Source organism: Rutilus rutilus (assembly GCF_951802725.1).
Source record: "Rutilus rutilus genome assembly, chromosome: 6".
NCBI lineage: Eukaryota > Metazoa > Chordata > Actinopteri > Cypriniformes > Leuciscidae > Rutilus > Rutilus rutilus.
In genome coordinates this window covers 26,991,835-27,016,387 of record NC_140214.1, presented here as the reverse complement: position 1 = coordinate 27,016,387, position 24,553 = coordinate 26,991,835, and the positions used below count along the sequence as shown (strand labels likewise).

Here is a 24,553-nt window from a genome sequence, read left to right as displayed (position 1 = left end):
ATGATGTATGTTTATCAGCTGTCACAGCTGCAGGAAGAGCTGAGGAGGAAATGCGTGGCTTATCAGAGCTCCAGTGAGGAGAACTTGCAGCTGCAGCACTCCATGCAGAACCAGCACACCATGCTGCAGGAGAGCACGTCACGCATCGCACAGCTGGAGGAGAGCCAGAGTCAGCTGCAGAGCCAGGTACACACACCAGGGTTCCCATGTCCGTGGAAAACCCGGAAATATCTGGGAATTTTTGATGTGGTTCGAGCACAGTTTTTTTCCGATGCTTTGATTTAGATCTGACTGAAACAAGAAGTCTGGATAGGACATATCTAAGAGCTTGTCGCTTTTAAAAGAATAGCGAACAGCATTTTGTTTACATCACAGCCCAGCGAAGAATTTGACAGCTTGTCAAGTCAGTGCAATCTCAGTAGTAAATATTTGTAAAATATATATTTCAAAACTATATTTTTAAATATAATCATCATCATATTCTTTATTCAGGACATACATAAAAAATGGTCCATAGCACTATACAAACACATAGTAAAAAAAAAAAAAAACCATACAAAATAAAACACATACAATAAAAAACAAATGACTACAACAGTCAAAATTCCACAATACACAGAAAGAGTGTTTAAATATTAGCATATAGACTAAAACACCAGTGGTTCCACAATCTCGAAGTGACCCTAATTGCACTCAATGCAGGGTTCACTAGTGTTGCGATGATGCTGTTATATGACTCTGCTAATCTACACATATATCTGTACATGAGATTCCTGAGTACAGCAGGACACGTGAATACATTAACACTTACACACATTTGGCTCGCACTGGAAATCGCAATTTGCAATTTAAGCAGCAGCCTCAAACCATCATTATATGCCACATTGAGTTTCTGCATACTGCTTTTTTTATAGCGCCACCACAAGTGGGCAGTGTACATCGGAGTACAAAAAGCTTTAAAAAGTGTGGTCTTCACAGATAGTGAACACATACTAAATTTGCGATTCAGCATATTAGCTTGAGCATACAACATACAATACTGTCTATGAATGTCCCTATCATCAGACAGGTCATCAGTTATATAGTGTCCTAAGTATTTGACCTCATCACACACTTTAAGTAAAGTACCAGACAGATAAAAAGCAGGAAATGAGAGTTTATTGTCCTCCCTGCTTCTAGCAATCATTATATTACTCTTCTTAGAATTGAACGTAATATCAAAGTCTAAGCCATATTGAGAACATACCCTTAATAGCTGTTGAAGGCCAGCACTATATGGGCAAAGAATGACCAGGTCATCCGCGTACATTAGGTGGTTGATAATGGCGTCCCCAACCATACAGCCTGTTCCACAGTTGTTTAACAACTTTGATAGATCATCCATATAAATATTAAAGGGAGATAAGATGCTTCCCTGCCTAACTCCATTACTTACATTGAATGAGGCAGACATAAAGTTACCCCATTTCACATACATTAACTGATGGGCATACCAAAAGGCCAAGATTCTCACTAGATATTTGGGAGCCCCTCTGTTGTGCAATTTGTAGAATAGCTTCTCATGATTTACCCGATCAAAGGCTTTAGAGGCATCAATAAAACACATAAAGATTGTGGAATTATGCCTGTTATACAAATCTAGAACCTCCTTTAGGGCAAAAATACACACATCAGTGCCATGTTTAGCAAACTGATTGTCAGAGGTCAAGACAAAATGTTCCAGCCTATTCAGTATAATCCTCTCCAAGACCTTGGATAAAATACTGGCTAAAGCTATAGGCCTGTAATTATCCAAGCTGTTAGTCTTACCAGCTTTTTCTTTAATGATAGGCACTAATGTGACAGATAAAATAGAATCAGGTAAAATACCATGGACTAACAACCCAGTAAAACAAATAGGAATTAGGGGACAGAGTTTTCTACTTGCAAATTTTAAATGCTCCGCAAATATCTCATCCATACCGCATGCCTTATTATCTTTTAGCATCATAATTGCATCATATATTTCTTGAAGTAGAACAGTTGCATCTTCATTACTGTCAATGTCACCCATTGTAAAAGACTTACTTTTAACACAGTTAAACAGCTCATAGTAATGTTTCTGCCACAAGTGAGTAATTTCTTCCGAGCCGTTGACACCATCAATATTCGTTGGTAACGATGTTTTACAATTATTCATTCTTTTGATTTCTTTCCAGAAATCAGTAGGACTATTATATTGCAGCTTCCTTGCCAGAGAGTCCGACCTCATTGTATTTTCCTTCCTCTTAATGAAACGTAGAGCATATTTAAACTTTGCATTTGCCTGTTTCTTGTATTCGAATAAGGAACCGTGTTTATGTCTGCCTGACTCATCCCATGCTTTAAAGGCCCTTCTTGCCTCAGCATGTATCTCTTCCACATAGCCATTCCAGCCTGGCTTGACTTTGTACAATCTGTGTGTCTTATACAGGGGCCTGCTCGAAACAAGGAGGGACTTAACAATATTCTCATACAGGGTGCACAGCTCAATACCATGTTGATACCATGTTGATAATATTTAAATATATACATTTATGATGCTCTCCTGTGAAATATTTAATCAACTACACATTGCTCTTGGGGAGAGTCTAATTTGTGTGCAAATTGTTCTTTTGAGTCAAATGTTTTCAGTTCTTAATGAGCTAGCTCACAGTTCGGTCTGTATGATAAATTAATAAGTTGGTCTAAACAAGAATGATTCTTACATTTTTAACCTGTAATCACAAACGACTGTAAAAGTAATTAAAATTAATTGATTAGGTATGCAAACATACACCCTTATCTTGAGAAAGTTTTGCCATAGTTCAATTGCTTTCCAATATAGCTGTTTACTTAGAGCTGACTAACCCTAATGCATCACATATCAGGCTTTGGTCCAGTTTAGATTCATTTTTTCTTTTGAATTAGGCTTTTTGTGCCTAAATTTGGGTAGTAAGTAATACATTTTATCATTAATTATTATAAAATTATTGTATGTTTTATGTTTTAATTTTGTAACAGTATGTGTGACTATCCATACGTCTGGGTTTGCATTTTGCATAGGAAATAAATAGAGAGTGAGCTATTTGATATTACACAAAACAACCCTTCAGATTTAGGTCACATTGATAGGCTTCACATTTAGGTCAGACATCGCATATAGCCTGACTAGCAGACACTGTTTACTGTGAGAAACATGAAACTATACCATTACTTCTGATTGGAGTAACTGATCACACATCACATCAAACATAATATTCACTTCTGTCTGATCATTTTTGCATATTTAGTATTCATTGTCCTGATCGGTGTGATTGTTAAATGTTGTCCTTATTAATGTCTGATCAATGAATAATGGAGTCATTCATGTGTGTGAAGATATATGTAGCTGTGCCTCAGGGTTGTTCTTCTCCAGCACAAAGCTAGCTTCTTTTCCATTAGAAAACTCTTTGTACTGAACCTTCAAACGAGTAATTGAACTTTAAAGTCAAAGTTGACTCATTTTTTAAAACACGTTTTTGGTCTCATAAACTATTCATTGAACATTTTATAATCACATCAAATGTAAAAATAAAAATATAGCTCAAAATGTAATAACTTTTTCTCATTCACAGACCATAGGTCTGTATAATGTTTAACAGTGTGTATATATATATATATATATATATATATATATATATATATATATATAAAGTTTTTTTTAAATAATTTAGCAAACTGTCATTTGCTATGGCTTCTTTCTGGTATTTAGATATTATATAAGACATGGAAAATGGTCTTTGGTACCTTTATAATGTTTCTTCTAAAGGTTTAAAATCACTTTAAGGTTTCAACTTTAAATGAAAAGATTAAATGGCTCTGAAAGAAAGAAATTTCAGATGCATTTTGTCCACAGACTGACAGACATAATATAACACCATAGGCTTACAACAAGGTCCAGAACTCTATGTTGTCTATAAAGGAATGTCCTTAAGAACATTCTATGTTTGTTTGTTTTTTTTTTTGTTTTTTTTTTATAAAAATGGAACATTTCTGGTTGTATATTGTCTGTGGAGTTGTGGTGTTGCAATGAAAGACGGTAACACCACAGACAAATTGGCACAAATCTAGAATCTTTTGTAAAATGGAGGCTGTCATCATGATGTTTTCAATGTCTGGGGACATTTTAGAAATATTAATTAGATTGTATTTCTTTTTTAATTTTTTTTAAAAATCTGTAAGTTAGTAGAGTTACACCACAGACACATGAAACTGTCAGCAAAATGTATGAAAATTAATAAGAGAGATTCAACTGACCATGCACCCCTTTGAACAACCACCACCTGCAATGACCTTTACACACAGGATAGTCCAAATACAGTTCCCTCTTTTCTTAAATGGACAGTAACACCACAGAGATGAAGTTGGGGGACACAACTTTGTCTTAAAATATAGTAAAATGTTTATTATTTTTAAACAATTTAATTAAATTGTTCTCGTTTAAGTCTAAATCACAATATAACTATTTTATTTGTTTTAAAAATTACATATACATCTAATTCTTTGAGGTATGGCGGGAACATGCTGATTTAAAAAATATAGATAACATTTCCACAGAATACAAATATGCAAACATTTTATAATTTATTGGTTTTTAAAGTTCACTTTAACTGTTGAAAATTAGGGTAACACCATTTGCCACAGCAATTGAAGAATTGCCCAGTTATGATACACTTCCCCACTATAAACGCTGTTCTATCTGTGCAAACCCAGGACTGTTACCCAGGTACAGGCCATGGCTCGGTTAACTAGAATTCAGCTAGAGTTAGAAAAAGCGAAAACATGTTAGACCATAATCTCATGACCTTACTGCCTGAAAGACTCATCTGTACAGATAGTGGAATAACATCTACTGATCACCCACAGGTGTCCCAGCTGGAACAAGATTTGGAGAAGGAGCGCACTGCCTTGTCTCAGGCTCTGAGGAGAAGGGAGAGAGAAGTGGAGGAGGTCACCCAGGAGGTGCAGAAGAAGGACAGGCAGGCTGCCGAGCTCTCCGGCTCCATAACGTGAGACCACCTGCCAATTCACTTCCTTCATTTACCTGATTTAGGCCTGTCATGGGCAGCTGACTCCCAAAGATTTTCATATTCTTAACATTTTCTGTATGCTGGTTTGTTCACAGCAGTCCTGATTGGTTTCCAGTGGTATTTTTACCTTTTATACATAGTTCTTTTCTAACTTTTTTCGATGTTTGCATTAACTTTTGTCAAATTCTTAAATGCATTCAAGAAATTTAGTTCAAATAATGAGACACTATAGGCTGTTGCCAATAAAATGAAATCAGTATCAACACAATCCATTTTTGCACTGCAGAATTGGCACATAAGCTTCATCTAAATATAGATATATATTACACAGACTGTTTAATACTCAGAGGTGGCATGAATGCATTTACACTGCAATTACAATGGCATAAATAATGCTATGAGGTTAAAAAATGATATTGAATTTTTTTATAAAAAATGAAATGATATAGATATATTTCTAAAATGTAGTGAAAATGCTAATAGGTGGCGCAAATCACTGTTTTAATGAATGAGGCAATGAATCATTTCAGTAACAAAACATCACTGTGTGTTTTAACAGAGACGCACAATGGTTCTGCTCTGGCTTTGTTTGGAACAATTTTTGGTGAAATATAGCAAAAACAGACAAAATTGTGTCAAAAAGGTCTGTGATTTTGATAGTTGGTTGATAGTCTGTTGCACGGAACTGTGGAAGAACTGAAAGTGGCACGGGTTGATCTTTGGTTGACCAATCAGCGGAAAGAGGCGTTTAATGCCCGCCCACATGTGGAAATCAAATATTCAAGCCGTTTATCCATTTTCTACCCCTGAACCTAAAAACCTAAAATCAATCGGTTTTTTTTACTAATAAATGCACCGTTTTCTCATTTTTCTACTTTCAATATTAAATCAAAAAATGAAAAATGAACAGACCCAAAAATGTAAGTCACTTAATATTCATTTGTTGCTTTTCCACAGTTGAACAAACATTTGTAATGATGCTGATATTAGGGACAAAAAGACACTCTCATACAAAGGCATTTTTTGGTCTCAACATCTTGAATTTTGGTGGCATTTAAACTGTATTCTAATAGGCTACCTCAAGCAGTGATGGAGTGTGACATAGCATATGTCAGCTGCGCACATCGATTAAATAATTACAATATAACTATTTATTGATTAATTGTTCAGCTCTATGTTTATGTCCAGTAAAAATTGATGATGCAACAATAATATCCTGATGTGCAACAAAGTTGAATCTCATTCAAATGGTAAGACAGTAGTCTTCTAGTAGACAGAGTGATGAAATCCTGTGCAGGAATGTCATCTGAGAATACATCCAGAGATATTCTGATTAGGATATTGCTTTTTCTAGGCACCACAAAAGTAGGTCATGTGTCTTGTCCCGAGGGTGTCCCTTGAGATGATCTTATGACTGCTTTATGGCTTCAGAGCCTTTGTGTCTGTAGACACTCCTGCTGCACTCCTCCTGTATATATACTGCTAACCGTGAACTATCTTCACTGAGGAAGAACGCCCTTCGCATATTGGCTGATCACATAAGACCACTAAACTAGACCACTAGGATTTGTATTGCTTGATTTTCTATTCTTTCTAAGGCCAGTTTTGTCCTGACAGTATTCGGACATTGGTAAAAGCACTGAGGAAAAGATAGTAATGTTAAGCTGTGTTTGTTTTTCAGGCAACTGAGTTCAGAGATGAGCAAGTGTCGAGTGGAGCTGTCAGACATGGAGCTGGAGCTGTTGCGTCTGAGGAGAGACAGCAACACGAAAGCGTCTCAGCTCAATCAGATGGAGGAGACACTCAAGGAGACCAGAGGCTTGCTGGATAAGAAGAGCGAAATGGGTATGCAGCTCCAGTGACCAACAACAAATAACAGGCATACACTTTTATGCTTGAGTTTATCTGCGCCTTTGGAAAAGTGATTGGTCTCTTTTGTACGGTCCACATGTCAACAGACCCTCTACGGACACCTGGGGTTTTGCAGACCTCACTTTGAGAAATGCTCACCCTAAGTTTGCTGTTTGAACCCCACAAAGGGGCATCCATAATTCTATTGTATTCTGTTCTGTTTTATTCTATTCTATACGACTCTGAGGAAGATGACTGGATAGTTGAATAATAGTCTTATGTTTTCTTGCTTATGTGTCCCAGTTATGGACCTTGAAGAGAAGCTCCACCGCAGTGAGACGGACAGGAGGAACTCGCTGCAGCGGGCGCAGTTGATGGAAGGGCAGTTGCAGGAGGTGCGTGGCGAGCTGACAGACACCCTGGACCACCTGCAGGAGCTGAGAGACGTGCTACAGCGGACACAGCTGACGTCAGACCAGCGGCAAGCAGCCATTGATAAACTGGCTGCTGAGCTCAGGTGAGCTGCTCCACCTCTTCGCTCTGACTGCTGGGAAATCACAGCAGTCTGTCCATCACTGGATAATGAGCACCTCTGAGGTTTCTTACACCCTTACTCATGTTTGGCTGAGGACAACCTGAATTGAGCACTTTCTGTTGTTATTTGAATGCCTCTGAAATAGATTATTATGGATCTCCAAAGGCCTCAAAACACATGTTTTTTAAATCACCTTCATACCACTTTGTGCATACCATATGGGATGCACAAAAGGACAAATATTTCCTTGTAAATACCTGCTGCTGGTTATATCCGGTTTTGGTGGCTTTTCTTTCATTCTTCCTTCCTGATATTTAATCTGTCTCAGTAGAGACGTATAAAGTCATTCCAGTTTCCTTTTATCTCCTAAACCCAATTTCCAACACTTCATAAATGTTTATATGTATAAATCTAGTACATGCACTTTGAATACAAAAATACAAACCACATTATGGTGCTCTGATATATTAATTGTCTAATTATATTATTTTAATTGTAAATATGAGCATTGTTATAATTTACATTTTATTGTTTTTGTTTTTACTAATCAGTGTTATTTATGTATTATAATGTGATAAACAGCATTCATTGGTTTACTTTAGATTTAACTAAGTTCTCTAGTTTTTCTTTAATCTTTGTAAAAAAGTGTTGTAAATGTGAATCTTTGTAAAATTATATTTTATATACTACCATTCAGAAGTTTGGTTTTCAAAAAGATTATTTTTTTTTGAGAATCCTGAAAAACTTTGATCACTTTCCACAAAAAGCTCAACACCAGCTCAACGGTTTTCAACATTGATAATAATCAGAAATGGTTTTTTGAGCAGCAAATCAGCATGTTAGAATGATTTCTGAAGGATCATGTGACACTGAAGACTGGAGTAATGATGCTGAAAATTCAGCTTTGTCATTACAGGATTAAATTATATTTTAAAATATATTGAAATGGAGAAGATATCGAAAAATATTTTACAATATTTCTGTTTTTACTGTATTTTGATCAAATAAATGCAGCCTTGGTGAGCAGGAGAGACTTCATACTGACCCCATACTTTTGAACGGTAGTGTACGTGACATGTAACACATTTTTGCTCTTGGTTTTTTTTCTTCTTTTTTTTTTTCTCATGACCGCATATGTCTGTAATAACCAGAGGAAGAAAACTCAAACACTTGTTCCGTTATTCAGAACAACATTGTTTTTAGAATGATCACTGATAAGGTTTTCATCAAATCATCATGATCATAACAAACACACACTTTCACAACTCGGCCCCACCCCCAACATTTTCAGTCAAGCCATAGAAGGAAAAACAGTAGTGACTGTGAATTTGTCATCATGAATATTAATGTTGTTGAAAGGTGCCAGTGCCACACACCTCATCTGCTTAGACAAAATCTACAAAAATCAAGTGGTTTCTTTATTAATATAAAACTTTACATATAATAAGCACAGGAAACATCCCTGCAACTCGTACCACATATGATTTTGTACGATCATGTTTTTTTTTTTGTCATACGTTTATGAACTGTATTGTCCTATGTTCCCCATGTTACATATTGGACTGAAAACAGAACTAAATGTGTACTCAGTCACGTCGTAAATTCTGTTTACATAGACCTTATTCACAGCAGCGCCATCTTTGATTTTTAACAGGAATGAAAGCGAGGCTGTGAGGGATAGACATGCATCTCTTCAATGGGTTGTACTGCTATTAAATGTGTTTGTGGATTGTTCTGCTGACGAAACAATGCAAAAATAATGTTTCTGAGAAATTACAGTAGACCATAAAACCCAGACAATATGATCTGTGTAAAATTATAAGTGATCTAGGAGCTTTATACGGCTTTTTACAGCGGATCCCTTTGAAAACACAGTAAGTCTATCCATTACAGGCTCACTCTCATACCTGTCATGGCGCTGATCTGAAAAAGGTCTATTAGCAGTGGTTTCCGGTGTCTGTGACTGTTGGTTTGTTAACAGGGTTGCAAAATACATTTTATTATTATTATTTTTTACCTCATAGAACAAATTCAAATCCTCATTAACGTGTTGCACATCTATACTTTTAGCAATGGCACAAGTTAAAAGTGAAGAGTGTTTTCTACACTAAAAGCAACTGATAAAATTACCATTTACATACAGATTCGTCAAACAATCTCCCCATCAGCGAATAGTCAAATAAACAGTAAGTCCTGTCTGGTCAGACAGATTGCTCAAACAGATACTTGCATATTTATAGTTATAGCTATAGTCTTTGCATATGGGATAGGAAAAAGTATGTTAACCTAGAAAAAAAATAATAATAATAATAATTTTCTCCATCATTGGATGTGTTTCCAGAGAGAGTCAGAGGGAGCTGGAGGAGAGGAACAATGAGGTGCTGGATCTGGACACTGCTCTGAAAGAGAGACAGGGGGAGCTACAGCAGAGAGCGCAGCTGGTACCACACACAGACATGAGCAAAATATCCCTTACAGCCACGTCTCCACTCTACTAAAGCACTGTGTTCTCTCTTGAGTTGGGACAGCTGGATGTGGCCATTAAGGAGCACAAGCTGGAGATGGAGAAGAAGGTGGAGTATTTACAGGAAGCTCTGGAGAAGAGCCAGAATGAGTTAAGGGAGAAAGACCAGCAGGTGAGTCATTGAGAGTGACCGTTGAAAGGTTTATTAATGGACATAAAATGAACTGATGAGGTCCCGCTGCTCTCTGGACAGATGCAGTTCCTGACGGAGAGGGTGGAGATGCTGAAATCACAGCTGCAGGTTAAGGAGGACGTTGAGAGGGTACGGCACAAGCACATGCTTGAATTATTTTAGGGAAAGTGTTAAATCTCACAAATCCTGTCTGGGTCATTTTTTTTTTACCCCAAAATCAATATCTGAACATTTCATTTAGCTTAATCTTAAAAACAATGAGGATTATTTTAGGATGATTAAGGCATTGAATTTTATTTTCATGACAAATAAGCACCTCCATCCCCAATTTTCATTACTGAAATGCAAAAATCATGATAAAATAATCATATTTAAATTAAAATGTAAATTATATAATACGTAGTGTGCTGCCATTAATTTATGCTTATTTAAAATACATTCTTTCTGCTACAAATAGTAAAACAAATACTATTACAGAATGACAATGACAATATCATGGGGATTTCAATAAAAAATTTATGGACTCTATGCAGGATATAAAAACGGACCTCCTATCACCCCGTCTTAGCGTGGAGTCGTCGGTTAACATTTTTAATTCTGTTTGTTTGGACACACTTGATCAGGTAGCACCTCTAAGGCAGGTGCATAGAAAGCACAAACCAACTCCATGGTTAAATGGACAAATTAGGTCCCTAAGAAGGGAATGTAGAAGATGTGAACGGAAATGGAAGAAAGATAAGCTGCAAATCTCTTATGAAATGTTGAAAGATTCGTTGTCTAAATTTCAACGGGCTGTAAAATCTGCTAGGACGAGCTTTTTCGCAAATGTTATTGAGAAAAATCGCCAAAATCCGAGAGTTCTTTTCTCAACAATTGATTCTGTTTTGAATCCTAAATTAGAGGCACCTGCTGTTTTGTCTATTGATCTATGTGAACGTTTTTTACACTTCTTTGTCGATCGCATATCAGAGGTTCGGAATAATATACAGCAGTGTACATTTGTGCCTTCGAATGCACTAGAAATCATTGCTAATTTATCGCAATTTGAGCCTATTTCTATCTCTACTTTTAACAATATTGTTTTTAAGCTGAAGTCTACATCTGCTCCTCAAGACATTGTTCCGACACCTCTGTTAAAGCAAACCATTGAATCGGTTGGCCCATATATGGTTTCTATAATAAATAAAAGCTTACTTTCAGGGATTGTTCCCGAGTATTGTAAACATGCTGTAGTTCAGCCTTTGTTGAAAAAAGAAAATCTGGATAAGAGCGTTCTTTGCAATTATAGACCTATCTCAAAACTTCCATTTCTGGCAAAGATCTTAGAGGAATGTGTTCTGATTCAACTGGAGTCATTTACCGATGAAAATCATATCGGTGAAGTACTTCAGTCGGGTTTTAAGAAGCACCATAGCACAGAAACAGTGTTATTGAAGGTTTTTAATGATATCTTTTTGGCAACCGATCAAGGGAATGTGACTGTTCTTCTGCTGTTGGATCTCACAGCAGCGTTCGACACGGTTGACCACAATATTCTTATTTCCCGGCTTGAAACATGTGTAGGCATTTCTGGAAATGCCTTAAATTGGTTTAAGTCCTATCTCTTAAATAGACGATTCTCTGTTTGTATGGGTGAGTGCACATCAGTTTCATCACCTTTATCATATGGCCTTCCACACGGGTCCGTCTTAGCACCACTTCTCTTTTCTTTTTATATGCTTCCTTTGGGTTCAATCTTGCGTAAATACAGTGTGTCATTCCACTGTTACGCAGACGATACTCAGCTGTATATACCACTTAAGTCAAATGACTCCACTGCCATAGAAAGATTGTCGGCATGTCTAAATGAAGTTAAGGCATGGATGTCTACAAATTTCTTGAGCCTTAATGAATCGAAAACAGAATTGATTATTTTTGGTCCCTCCGACCTTGATAATCAGGGACGTGCACAGGAATTTTGAGGGGCAGTTGTTCTGACCTGAAAAAGGGCAGCAGCACCCCCCCCCCCCCCCCCCCCCCCCTTTGCCCATACAAATTGCCTTATCTGACCGTGTTTATGTCCAAACTCAATGCCTCATATTATGGTCTTATTATTATTTATAAAGATTGCAAAACGAGATGACAGGTTTATAACTTTGTAAACAGTATACAAAATGTATTAACAATATGTAAATGTCACCAAAATACACATGAGAAAAAGAGTTCCTCATATTGTTTGTTTTTATTTTTTATTTTATTTTTTTATTTTATTGTTTTAAATTTGAAAAGAAATAATCTGGATTGAATTGACAGATGGGGAAAAACTCGCTTCTAATAAAAAAAATAAAAAATAAAAAAAAAGCTTAAATTTCGGGAAAAAATACAATCTTTTTTAACCTTTTGGCTTCCCGTACATTCAGTTGTGCTTCTTGCTCGTATTTAGTTCTGATGGTACTTATGGTAACTGGGCAACTACGCATGATTTGTAGTATGATTGCGTGTTACACCGGTCGCGTGCAGCGCTGCAGCCACGTAAACAGAGTTAGCCCTTCTCCTACTGACTTTCACTTTCGGTGCCCGAATGAAAGTGAATGAGGCTTTGCGATTTTTTTTTTTTTTTTTTTATCTAGGCCTACGTGAAAATCTTTATTTATTTATTTTCCCCCTCGGAAGGGCAACGTGAGTCGAGAAGGGCATATGGGCAGTTGCCCGGGCAACCTGAGCAACCCCCCTGTGCACGTCCCTGTTGATAATGCAGTTGAAACTGAGCTGGGTCCTCTGAGCCTGTTTAGAAAACATCATGTAAAAAATCTGGGGATGATTTGTGATAGTGCACTTAAATTTGACAACCAGATAAATGAAATCGTTAGAACGAGCTTCTTTAAATTGAGGATGATTTCCAAAATTAAGCCTTTTTTATCCCAGAAAGATCTGGAAAAAATAATTCATGCATTTATCACTTCGAGATTAGACTATTGCGACTCAAAATAAAGTTTTAGATAGACTGCAGATGGTCCAGAATGCGGCTGCAAGATTGCTTACAAGCACTTGCAAATTCGATCATATTACTCCGGTGTTAAAATCATTACATTGGTTGCCTGTCACTTTTAGGATTCATTTTAAAATTTTGTTATTTGTATTTAAATCTCTACATGGTTTAGCCCCATCTTATATTGCTGATCTAATCCAGGAACAAAAGTCAATGAGACCACGTCTTGTTGTTCCTCGGTCTAAGATGAAGTCTAGAGGGGATCGCGCTTTTGCGGTCAACCGCCCCTAAATTATGGAACAGTTTACCTTTATACATCAGGGACCTTCCTACACTCGGTCAGTTTAAAAGCCATCTGAAAACATTTTTTTTTATGATAGCGTTCGATCAATATAAGTGTGAAGGGTGCTAGTGTCATTTATTTCCTTTTTATAATATGTTTTTTGACTGTTTTATGATGTTTATACTACTTATTTAGATATATGGATATGCATTTTCTTTTATTTGTTTTTTGTCTGATCATTGTTTTACTGCTTGTACAGCACTATGGTCAACTTTGTTGTTTTATTTAGTGCTTTATAAATGAATTTGAATTTGAATATGAGATGACCAAAAAATGTCCAGATGCATTATTTTGATGATAATAATTCTGGGGGATAATATGCTTAATTGTCAATACATTTGTTACCATGCAAACAATCTAAAATAAGCATTATTTCCTTTATGCAAGATATTTTTTTCTTATTTTATAAAATGTTTTATTTGTTTTTTATTGTAGCTTTGTATATTTTTGTTCAGACATTTTATTTTTTCATTTTGTTTACTCTATATTGAATGAAAGTGAAAGGAAGGATATAGTAGTATTTCCCAAAGGCACAGCAGCAATTGTCCAATCAAATTTTTTAACCATATTATATTAAAAAAAAATATGAAAAATGACAGGAAATTCTCCAAAGAACACAATTTACACATATTTTAACTGCCTTCCCATCCTCCACACTGCCCCCTTTCTCAGCATCCATAAATTACAAGGGCCTTGAAGTAGTTATACAATGGCTAGGACATAAATATTTTCAAATATAACAGCCAGGGCTCTGAACCAGTTCAAGGAATGAAAACGTAAACCGGAAACGACCGAAATTTTTACAGGAAATCAAAATCGTTCAATCGTTCTGAATAGAATGCTTATTTTAAATTACCTTTAACTGGTTAATAACGTTATTTTATCGTTCTGTAATAAGTGCATCGCATTACGTTTTCATCATCGTACTGGTTGCAAAGTTTTTTGTAGCAATGTGGGTGCTCAGTTTTTCCTGTCGTTTAATACATTTGGCCAAACTCTTGTGTTACAAAAAATGAAGTGCTATCCACAGGCGGTATTGGCTATGACTAGATGACAAATACTAGACTGATGGCCCGTTCACACCAAGGACAATAACTATAAAGATAACGATAAAGATATAGTTCTAAAAAACAATCTCAGTATTAAAGAATAGCAGAGTTCACAGTCACACCACAGCTATAACGATAACAACACAGAGAAACGATATATCTTTGGAATCACTTTCAGGATGATTTTATCCAGCTGACGATAAAAACACTGACAGCCATTCAGAATCCATCTTTCTATAACAAGCTTGAGCATTTAAAGTTACAGACAAACACGCGCATAGAATAAACAGAACGATATCGTCCGCTGGTGTGGAAGCTAATATAGTTATCTTTACAGTTATCGTTCTTGGTGTGAACTTAAGACTCTCTTTGCTCCTCAAATACATAAACATTAGCCTTTACAGGAGTAAAGAAAACACAGTTCTTATTCAAACAACCAGTTCTTTATTTACCCAAACAAGTAGACAAAGTTTCCAAAATGCGTGCAGGACTTCATTCACGATTGAGGCGTGTGGAGCTACTGTATGAGGTTTGCAGACAGTTTGAGGATACACTGGAGTTACGATGTTTATTCAAGTTCTTGAATTAAACAATACTAACTTGGTTGTTTATTGAAGTTCTTGCATAAAGTAATCAAACTGTTTTCGGAATATTAATGATTATAGAAGGAATGTTAACAGAAACGTTAAAATACTGATTCTGCTTAGAGTGAACCGATTGATTCTTTTTTCTTCCATTTTTAAACCCTGATATAAGCATAAATAATTAATACTATCCTGCCCTTAATAATGTAAGTTATTCTCTCCAGTTCAATACAATTGTGCAATTTTAAGACCATTTGACCTTTAGTATCACAATATCAACCCTCTGAATACCTGTATCATGGTGTGCAGCCCATCTGAGCCACACAAGTCTGTGGGGGGGAAATGTGAATAAGGAAATGTTAAATAAACAGAAGTAACAAGGTTACAACATTAAACTCTTGCTATACAGAAATTAAACAATACTAACTTGGTTGTGTAACACTAACAATGTTAAACAACTCTAACAAGATCAGTTATTTCATCTTATTTTATCATGGGTGCCATGTCATTCTGATAAACAATAATGTTATCAATCCTAGAACTGATACTTTTTTTCTGAAAGTAATCTAATATATGAAAAGCCTGTTTACATATGATCTAAAGAGCACTGAAAGGTTAATGAGTAAGACTTAAAAGTCTCATTTTTATTGTGTGTGTATCAGGGTGCTCTGGAGCATGGCCAGCAGCTGCGTGTGTATCGTGAGCAGCTCCAGAAGACGTTGCAGGAGTTACAGGGGGCACAGACACGCTGTGACTCTCTGAACAGACAGATAGATCAAATCACCCAGCAAGCACGTCAGAAGGTGAAACATCTGCAACTTTAAACTCATTTCAAGTTCATTTCCATTCAGATGTGACCATTGGGGTTTTCCAAGCGAGTGGAACAATTTCAGTACAATTTATAAACCGGTTGTGGGCATTTTCGCATTGATGGAATGACACCGCGATCAGCCAATTGCATCGACGAGGAGGCACTTCCTGACCTTATGTGCTTTTTCACCTTTCACCGTTTATTTTGTCTTTCGTTTTCATGCAAATTCTTAATTTGATTATGCTTAATAACCAACAATGCATGTTGTCATGTAGACCTGTAAAACCATTGTCGGCTTTTTAGAATAAACCAATCGACAGCCAGATTTTTGCCCATTACCTCAATTTCGCTCTGCATGTAAACACCTTTACCTATATTCGATCATCTTTTTGAGGTGTGCATGTGTAATATGTATCAGGAAAGCATACTTACTGCAGAAAAAAGTACATTGTTTAGATGAGCAGATAAAGTGAAAGTTCCCTTTTCATGACACATCTCTCAGATTCTTGAGTTCTCTCAGAGAACTGCTTTTAACCGGGTTGTTGTTGTTGTTTATTGTAGGAGAGTGAAGTTCATCAACTGCGAGATGAGATGTCTGCGATGGAGAAGCGCTCTACACAGGCTGAGGTCAGACTCCAGGCCACCATTACTGCCCTGCAGCAGGAGCTTGAACAGCAGAGAGAAGAGCATCACAAAGAGGTTCAGAGAAACAGAAAGTTTGTCTTCATTCTCATAGGACAGTTGAGCTGGTTTGCTGGACCTGACCCTCTCTCTTTGCCTCCCAGCTTTCAGATGTGCAGCAGACGCGTGGGCAGCTGCTGAAGGTGTCGGATCAGATCTCCAGCAGCTTGAGAAACTCTCAGGAGCAGCTGAGCCAGTGGCTGCAACAGGCCCGGGACCAGCTCGAGGAGGCCAGATCTGCCTCTGCTCGCCTACACGCCGAGCTTCACAGCAAAGAACAGCTCCTGCAGAGTGCTAATGAGAACCTGCTTTTCAAGGTACATGACTCACCGTGTGGTGTTTACAAAACCTCCACAGACAACATTTTCATATTACATCCATATTACACATCCATCCATTCTCCAAACCATTTGTCCAATGTCGGGTCTATCCCAGCATCACAGGCCGATGGCAGGGAAACAAACTGGATCGATGGCCAGTCTCAAATCAAACATTTTACCTGTAAAAAACAATTAATATCAATAGTTACAGTGTGAGGAAAGTATATGTACAAGCAGCACTAGGGCTGCACGATTTGGAATTGCAGTTTTTAGGGATGCACCGAAATGAAATTCTAGGCTGAAACCAAAAATTCAGGATGCACTTGGCCGAAAACCGAAACCTTATGGCGCTTTTCCATTACCGACTCGACTCGGCTCGGCTCGGCTCGGCTCGCTTTTCGCTCCGTTTTCCATTGCAGACAGTACCTCCGCAATAGTACCTGGTCGTCATAGCGACACCGCAGGAAACTGCCGTGACTTAATCTTCTACGCAACACACACCCGCTACCCACACACACAGGACAATGGAGGAAATCGAGTGCATGCTGTTTTTGGATGTTTTTGTTTTTGCTGTTTTTTTATTCAGGATACTCCGTCTGGCGCGTGCAATGATGACGCAGTGAATAGTGACGAATCTCTCTGACCAATCAGCAGGCTGCCGTGTTTACACGTCACATTTTAGTATCGCCTCAGCTCGCTTAGAACCTCGCCGGAGGTGATACGAAAAAAAGTACCTGGATGCAGGTACAGGTACAACTTTTACACGGTGGAAAACCAAACAAAGGCGAGGCGAGTCGAGGCGAGCTGGTACTGTGTAGTGGAAAAGTGCCATTAAAGTCAAGTCAAGTCAAGTCAAGTATATTTGTATAGCGCTTTTCACAATACAGATTGTATCAAAGCAGCTTCACAGTATTAAATTAAAATAATACAACAAGGTTTGTTTCTAGTGGAAGTTATTGATAAAATCAAATTAGATCCCCAGAATATCCCCAACTGAGCAAGCCAAAGGCAACAGTGGCAAGGAACCGAAAAACTCCATCAAGTGACCTAATAGTGTCCTAAAACTCCATCAGGTGACCCAATGGAGAAAAAAAAAACCTTGGGAGAACCCAGGCTCAGTCGGGGGCCAGTTCTCCTCTGGCGTTTATTAACTAGAGGCCGGATTGTAATTTGAACTGTAAGATTAAAAATATTATATGAATGCCTGGCTGAAGAGATGCGACTTTAATCTAGTTTTAAACTGGGAGAGCGAGTCTGAGCAACGAACAGTATCAGGAAGGCTATTCCAGAGTTTTGGAGCTAAATGTGAAAATGCTCTCCCTCCTTTGGTGGTTCTGGATATCCTAGGTATGACCAAAAGCCTTGAATTTAGTGATCTTAAAGAGCGCGATGGATTATAGGGCGATAGAAGATCCGTTAAATAGACTGGAGCTAAGCCGTTTAGGGCTTTATAAGTCAGTAGCAATACCTTGTAATTAATACGGAACTTTATAGGGGTGGTGATTATGATTTCACTTTTCTAACTTTAGTTAGTGTTGCTGTTTGAGCATAAACAACATCTGCAAAGTTACAATGCTCAAAGTTCAAAGCAAAGGGAGATATTTGCTTTTAAGGACTAAGGCTGGTTGGGACTACACAACATTCCTCCCGGGTTAGTGACATCACCAACCCTAGAATTTACATAAACCCGCCCCCGGAACACGATTTATAGATTATCAAGACAGAATATGCTAATCAATGACTAGAAGATAACTGCACATAAGCTACATAAATTCATCAACTAACCATATAGAAATGTCCTGTTGCTTCTACATGTTGTCACTTCTTGAGTCTCTCCATCTTTCTGACTCCGGTTTGAACATAAAAGGCTAAAAGTTTTTGAAATTTTCAGTGCATGTCTGTGTGAGGTAAAAGGACTGGAGCTCTTGAAGCTCCGCCCTCTGTGCCGGGAGCAGCAGCTCATTTGCATTTAAAGGAACAGACACAAAACGGTGCGTTTTTGCTCACCCTCAAAAAGTGACAATTTTAACATGCTATATAAAAATATCTGTGGGGTATTTTTAGCTAAAACTTCACATACACACTCTGGGGTATGAATGCTTATTCACAGTGTAGCTTATTTTACATCTTGTGAAAAGGGCATTATACCACCCTTTTAAACAAAGAATAAATTAATTATAATCAATTAAACCTATTTAATAATCAACACTCAAATAGCTAAAACTGAGTTGTACAAAACATTTTAATTACACTTAAGGTAGTTTTTAACAAGTCAACTTTTTAACAACAGTACTGTTTGTTGGTGAAATATAAACATTCAAACCAGTGGCGGAGCCAGGATTTTTTCATAGGGGTGGCCAGGCAAGGGCCAGCGACTGTTTTAGTGCCTACACAACTGAATAAAGTTAATTTGTACTTAATTGTAATTGAGATAGTGAATTAGGAATCATGGAATGCTGAGTGAATTTTAAAAAAATGTATTGTTATCCACCACCTCATATTAAAATGAATTAAATAGTAATAAAAGGGCACACACTATAGCTAAAGTTCAACTTGCTCAGTTAGCTTGGTTCTGGTTCTCAAAATCTCCAATAGCTTGTTCTACATTGTTGCATCTTCATGGATGAGATAACATGCAGATAAATACTGTAGTCCAAAGATTATTCAACCTTCAATGCGTTTGATATAATCAATGAACTATTCAACCAATTCTGAGTTTGTCAAATAAAAGTTTAACTTTCTATATTAGTTGTCAAAATAAATAATTGCAACAGTTCTATCATACCTAAATTAAAAAGGTAAACAAAAGTTCTCTTTTGAATCCCCAAGTGCAAGGATGTGAACAAGGCGGAAGTCAACAGCACATGATGTAAAATGTTATGTTTTTCATAATGTAATGTTGGCAGAATGTAAAATTAGTTATTTTATGGATTTAAAAATTATCCATTTTTGTTTGTCCTTTACAAATGAATGCAAAATGAATGCCTATCGTCTAGTAGGCCTACAAATGCACAGTGCTCACATTTATTTGGACATTAAAACATTACATATCAGTTTGTACCTTATATTGTGATCTCACATAGCAGAATATTTTAATACAGAGACATGTGACGCATATATAACAAATACATGCATGCAGTTTTGACAGCTTTAATCGCCTTTTTGATTCTTACATGAGTTAATTGACGACGACTACTACGGCTACAGCACGCCGCATTTGTGCGTGATGTGCGCAAGGACAGTACAACGGCTGTCAGCCGTATGACAGAAAAGTTAATTAGTTTTCCTGACAATATCTCATCTTAACGAAGATAGCCAACTGAACAAGGACAACGCCCTTTCCTCAGCATATGACAGAAGTGCCACAAGCTTTCACACACATCTTCTAAAATAAAGGTAGCATCAGAAAAAAAAAGAGAATTACGTTTGTTGTTGCCTGCACACTATTTGACTTCTTCAAAACGGTCTTGCAACCCACCAGTTGAGAAAGATTGACTCTATTTTACTATGTGCATATCACTGTCTGATGTTCTGCTGAAGCTCACTCGGCAATTGCACATTTCCGCACTCGTTTGACTTGCGCCTGGCGCTGTGGTGAAGTTGGAGTGTGCGTCTGAAAAGTCTCACGTTTTTTGTGGTCTTAAAGAGACGGTTCAGCGTTTTAAAAAAACGCAATTTTTGTCAATAAAAAAAGAGACAGAAACAGCAGTTGTGAGAGGGGTGGCCAAGCTCAGACCAAGGGTGGCCACGGCCACCCCCTAGCTCCGCCAATGATTCAAACGACAATAAACTGTAATAGAACAAAGGCTATAAAACAGAATGTATATGTATGTCTTTTTTCCCACCCCTTTTTTATACAAATTTTATTTGGCTGTAAAACATTTTCAAAAACCATTAAGAATGAAAAAAAACCAAAAGAAAACAGGTAGGCGTCCCACTAGGTTTTGAAACAGAGCTATGTATGAATTTCAGTAACTCTTGTCCTTTCTCTGTTTTTTTAGGAGTCTGAGATCACGCGTCTTCATGCCAAGCTCTCCAGCTTGGAAAGGGCCTCAGAACTACACAATATCACACTTCGTCACAAACCCAGCACTCCTCCCCCCCTCTCTCCTCCTCTCAAAGACTCGATTCTTCACTGCTCCCCGTCCCCCTCCCACAAAATCTCTTCAGCACGTTCCAGCCTCTCATCCTGGCACAACACCTTCTCTGATGCCTCTCTGGAGCTTTCGGACAGTTTGAAAGCCAGTGTGCAGGCTGCACTGCACCCGCCCCCCTCCCCAGACCAGGCCTGGCAGGGTCTAAGCACGCATGAGGCCACCTCCACTACAGACATGTCCTTTAATCCACTCACGTACATGCTGGACCCAGAGGAACCAGACCTAGAGTCTCTGTCAGGTATGCTGAGGTTTGTGAACCAGACTCTGGCCCTTCAAGAGCAACAATCCCTCTGTGACACCAGCATCCACGATACAGGCAAGTAACATAACTGCATATAAGCAAGTGTTTTTTTGTGTTTTTTTTACATAGGTCTGTCAAAATGTCTTTATTTTGCGTAACAGAAAAGTGTATAATGTTGTTTTGGACCCCATTGACTCTCATTATATGCATTAACATTACAGTTCACATTCGCAGTGACAATTAATTCACAATAAATTCACAGACATGTAACTAATCTTGTCTGAATAAGTCGTGACTTTTCACTTCACACACCTACCTTTGACTAGTTAGATATTTATTTCACATTTGTTTCATGACAATCTTCTACTTTTCCTACAGGAACGTAACGAGGGGGCCGCTACACTGCATGTGTCCTTACAGGAGAACAGACCAACAATTCATTGTCCTGAAGTGTTTACAGAATAACTGCATAAACATCCAAAACATGCGGATTCATTCATTTTGCCCTGACCTACTAGATGTGTTTGTATGAAGCTTTAATGTTGCATTAACCTCAGTTCAGATGTGGATGAGTTTTGTTCAGCTAGAGCTTCTCCGGTATCACGATCACGCCTGTCCCAACTCTGTACTTGAAATGATCTTTCTGTGGTGTTTTTGTATGTAGCTATATATTTTTTAGTTACAAAGTTTTCGATTTTATAATGCTAATTTATGATATTACTAATGTGAATGATTGATTTATAATAAATTTTAGATATTCTGAAAGTCTTCACTGTCATGCTTAAACACCCAATCTTTTTTTTAATCATCTTTTTTCAATCTTAGACCACTATAGTGTGTCAACAGGAAGTGAGGTAGTTTTGAATGACAGCACGTAGCCCTTTAATAATACATTTGTGTATATTTACATATGTGTGCACTCATGCACGTATTTACACAGGCCCATTGTTTAACGACACAATAACCAGTAAAGTGTGTAAATGTCGGGAGTGCTGGAGGTGATGTATTTGTTGCTCAGAGAAGGTCTGACAGGTATTTTGTGTCTGTTCTGTTAACTTTAGAAAGAAGTCAAGAACTAGATGAACAATAATGCATGCAAATAAAATGGAACTTACAAAACTAAAACCGGACATCACCAGCAGATATTTCAAATATTAAATATGCAAAAGCATGGTAAAAAAAACCCACAAGTAACTAAAAGAACACTAGCAATGCATTGCCGCTTCTGTTTTCTCTCATTTTGCTGGAGAAGGCAACATTCGCATAAATTCAAGAGACTTTGGTTAGCTTTTGAAGAGGATGTGGTCAAAGACTTTATAACAGTCCGCTCACGCTATTCTCTCTCATCAGAAAACCCCTCATACTTAAGTTCATTTCTTTAACATCATATTTAGTAATCTTATCTATAAAGAATGTTATGACAATGTTTATTAAATGGCTGTACGAGGTGTATCTTAAAGATAGAGAGGACAGAATTGGTTCCTCTGTCTGCATAAAACTTTGATCTTGTTGCATGTAGCTTTCTGTGGTGTTTAGAGCAGAAACCACACACACACTTTCAGTTCTTTCAAAATGGGGCATCTGGTTTTCGGCACGCGACAGGTTTGACAGTCTTAACAACATGTGCTTGCTTTGGAGTTAAGATTCGGAATAGGTTAGTTGCTTGCAGAGGCAGACAGAGTACACAGCTTCATTACTTGAGTAAAATTACAGATACCCCTTGCTAAATTTTACTCAAGTACAAGTAAAAGTACTACAGTCAGATGTCTACTTAAGTAAAAGTACTGAAGTACTTGTTTTTAAAAGTACTTGAGTATCAAGAGTACAAGAGTACATTTTCTAAATATTGCATTACTACTGCCACAGTGCTTACATTGGTAAACACAGCAAATACTTGAAGCGAAAACTATCATTAACTTGTTTAGAAAATTGAAATAGTCTGGCGAGGTGGGGCCACGGGTTGGCACATTCCCGGGATGGACCTGCTGCGTCTTCATCCATTGTTTCATCCATGGTTTCGTCTCTTATCTAAATCTGGAGTTGACTTTGGCGGAAAGCTGAAGGTGATTGCTGATAGGCTGTCCCAATCAGTGGCGCCTGCACAATCAAATCATGCTTGAGAGGGAAACAACAAATTGAGGGTTTCCGAGATTTTCCTTTTTTTAAGAAAAAGTGACGGGTACTCACGGTTATGGATAGAAATGTAGCGGAGTAAAGAGTACAATATTTGCCTCTCAAATGTACTTGAGTAAAGTCATGAGTACTCCCCAAAAATGATACTCGAGTAAAGTACAGATCCCTCAAAATTGTACTTAAGTACTGTACTCAAGTAAATGTACTCTGTTACTGTCCGGCTCTGGTTGCTTGTAATTATGCACAATTTACTGTTATCACAGTAAGTACATGTAACCAGGACACTAAAATAAAGTGTTACCAAAGTTTTACTTGAAATTTTAAATCCTATTTTAATAAACTTTTAGTAGCCTAGTAGCAAAAACAAGCAAGCAAGCCCAGGTGAGAAAAAGTAACGTAACATACTTTCTATGAAAAAAAAACTCCTAAGTAACGTAATTAGTTACTTTTTTTTATTGAATGTATATTTCCATAACAAGTACTCCTTTTAAAAGCATGCTAACTTCTTCATAAAAGTGTGTTTGAGGATGCGATTCATAATTGAATTAGACTAATCTACTCTACATCAGAAAAAGGATGTAGAAAAGTTTACTTTGCAAACAAAGCTCCACATGCTTTATCATCCTGAACACTTCCTCCTAACTTGTCCTTTTTTGCTTTCAAACAGACCTTCCATTTATGTATATGGTAACAATTACGGACTCAAACACGCATCTCCCATGTGAGCATGGACTGTTCTTTCCGGAGACTTTGCAATAACCACTAGGCCACAGTCTGACCGTCTGATGGGTTTCCAGTTAGGGCAGCCAATGCCAGTGTTCCAGTTACAATAGCGGACCCATCATTACTGTCTTTGTCTTTGAAACCTCTTCTCTGCAGCCTTTTGCTCTTGTTAACGTGACCATCACAATTGAGAGGTCCCCAATGGCAGTCATGGCAACAGTTTCCATGAGACACTAACAGTCTCTGGTGATTCCCTCTCTTTGTTTGACTATTGACATTACCATATATTTGTCTCCCACAATTTCGGCCAAATGTCCACCGCATTTATTTTCATAGGCTGAGGAGTTACTGTCATTCCAGCGTGATCACACTGTGCTACGGTTTAATCCCGGAAATCCATCGCCGTTCGGAGAGCTCTTTGGATCGCCATC

At 37.6% G+C, this 24,553-nt stretch overlaps 1 protein-coding gene across 1 annotated transcript in view; it reads left to right on the top strand.

Moving 5' to 3' along the window:
• Positions 1-22,031, top strand: part of ccdc18 (coiled-coil domain containing 18) — a 36,622-nt gene extending 14,591 nt beyond the window's left edge. The window contains exons 17-28 of the mRNA XM_084411238.1: positions 19-186; positions 4,906-5,048; positions 6,751-6,914; positions 7,224-7,437; positions 9,797-9,896; positions 9,975-10,091; positions 10,173-10,241; positions 15,719-15,859; positions 16,429-16,566; positions 16,653-16,865; positions 20,870-21,341; positions 21,645-22,031. Of these exons, the coding sequence (XP_084267364.1) occupies positions 19-186; positions 4,906-5,048; positions 6,751-6,914; positions 7,224-7,437; positions 9,797-9,896; positions 9,975-10,091; positions 10,173-10,241; positions 15,719-15,859; positions 16,429-16,566; positions 16,653-16,865; positions 20,870-21,341; positions 21,645-21,652 (1,947 nt within the window). The 3' untranslated portion in view covers positions 21,653-22,031. The remainder of the gene's footprint in view (positions 1-18; positions 187-4,905; positions 5,049-6,750; positions 6,915-7,223; positions 7,438-9,796; positions 9,897-9,974; positions 10,092-10,172; positions 10,242-15,718; positions 15,860-16,428; positions 16,567-16,652; positions 16,866-20,869; positions 21,342-21,644) is intronic.
• Positions 22,032-24,553: the final 2,522 nt, after the last annotated feature.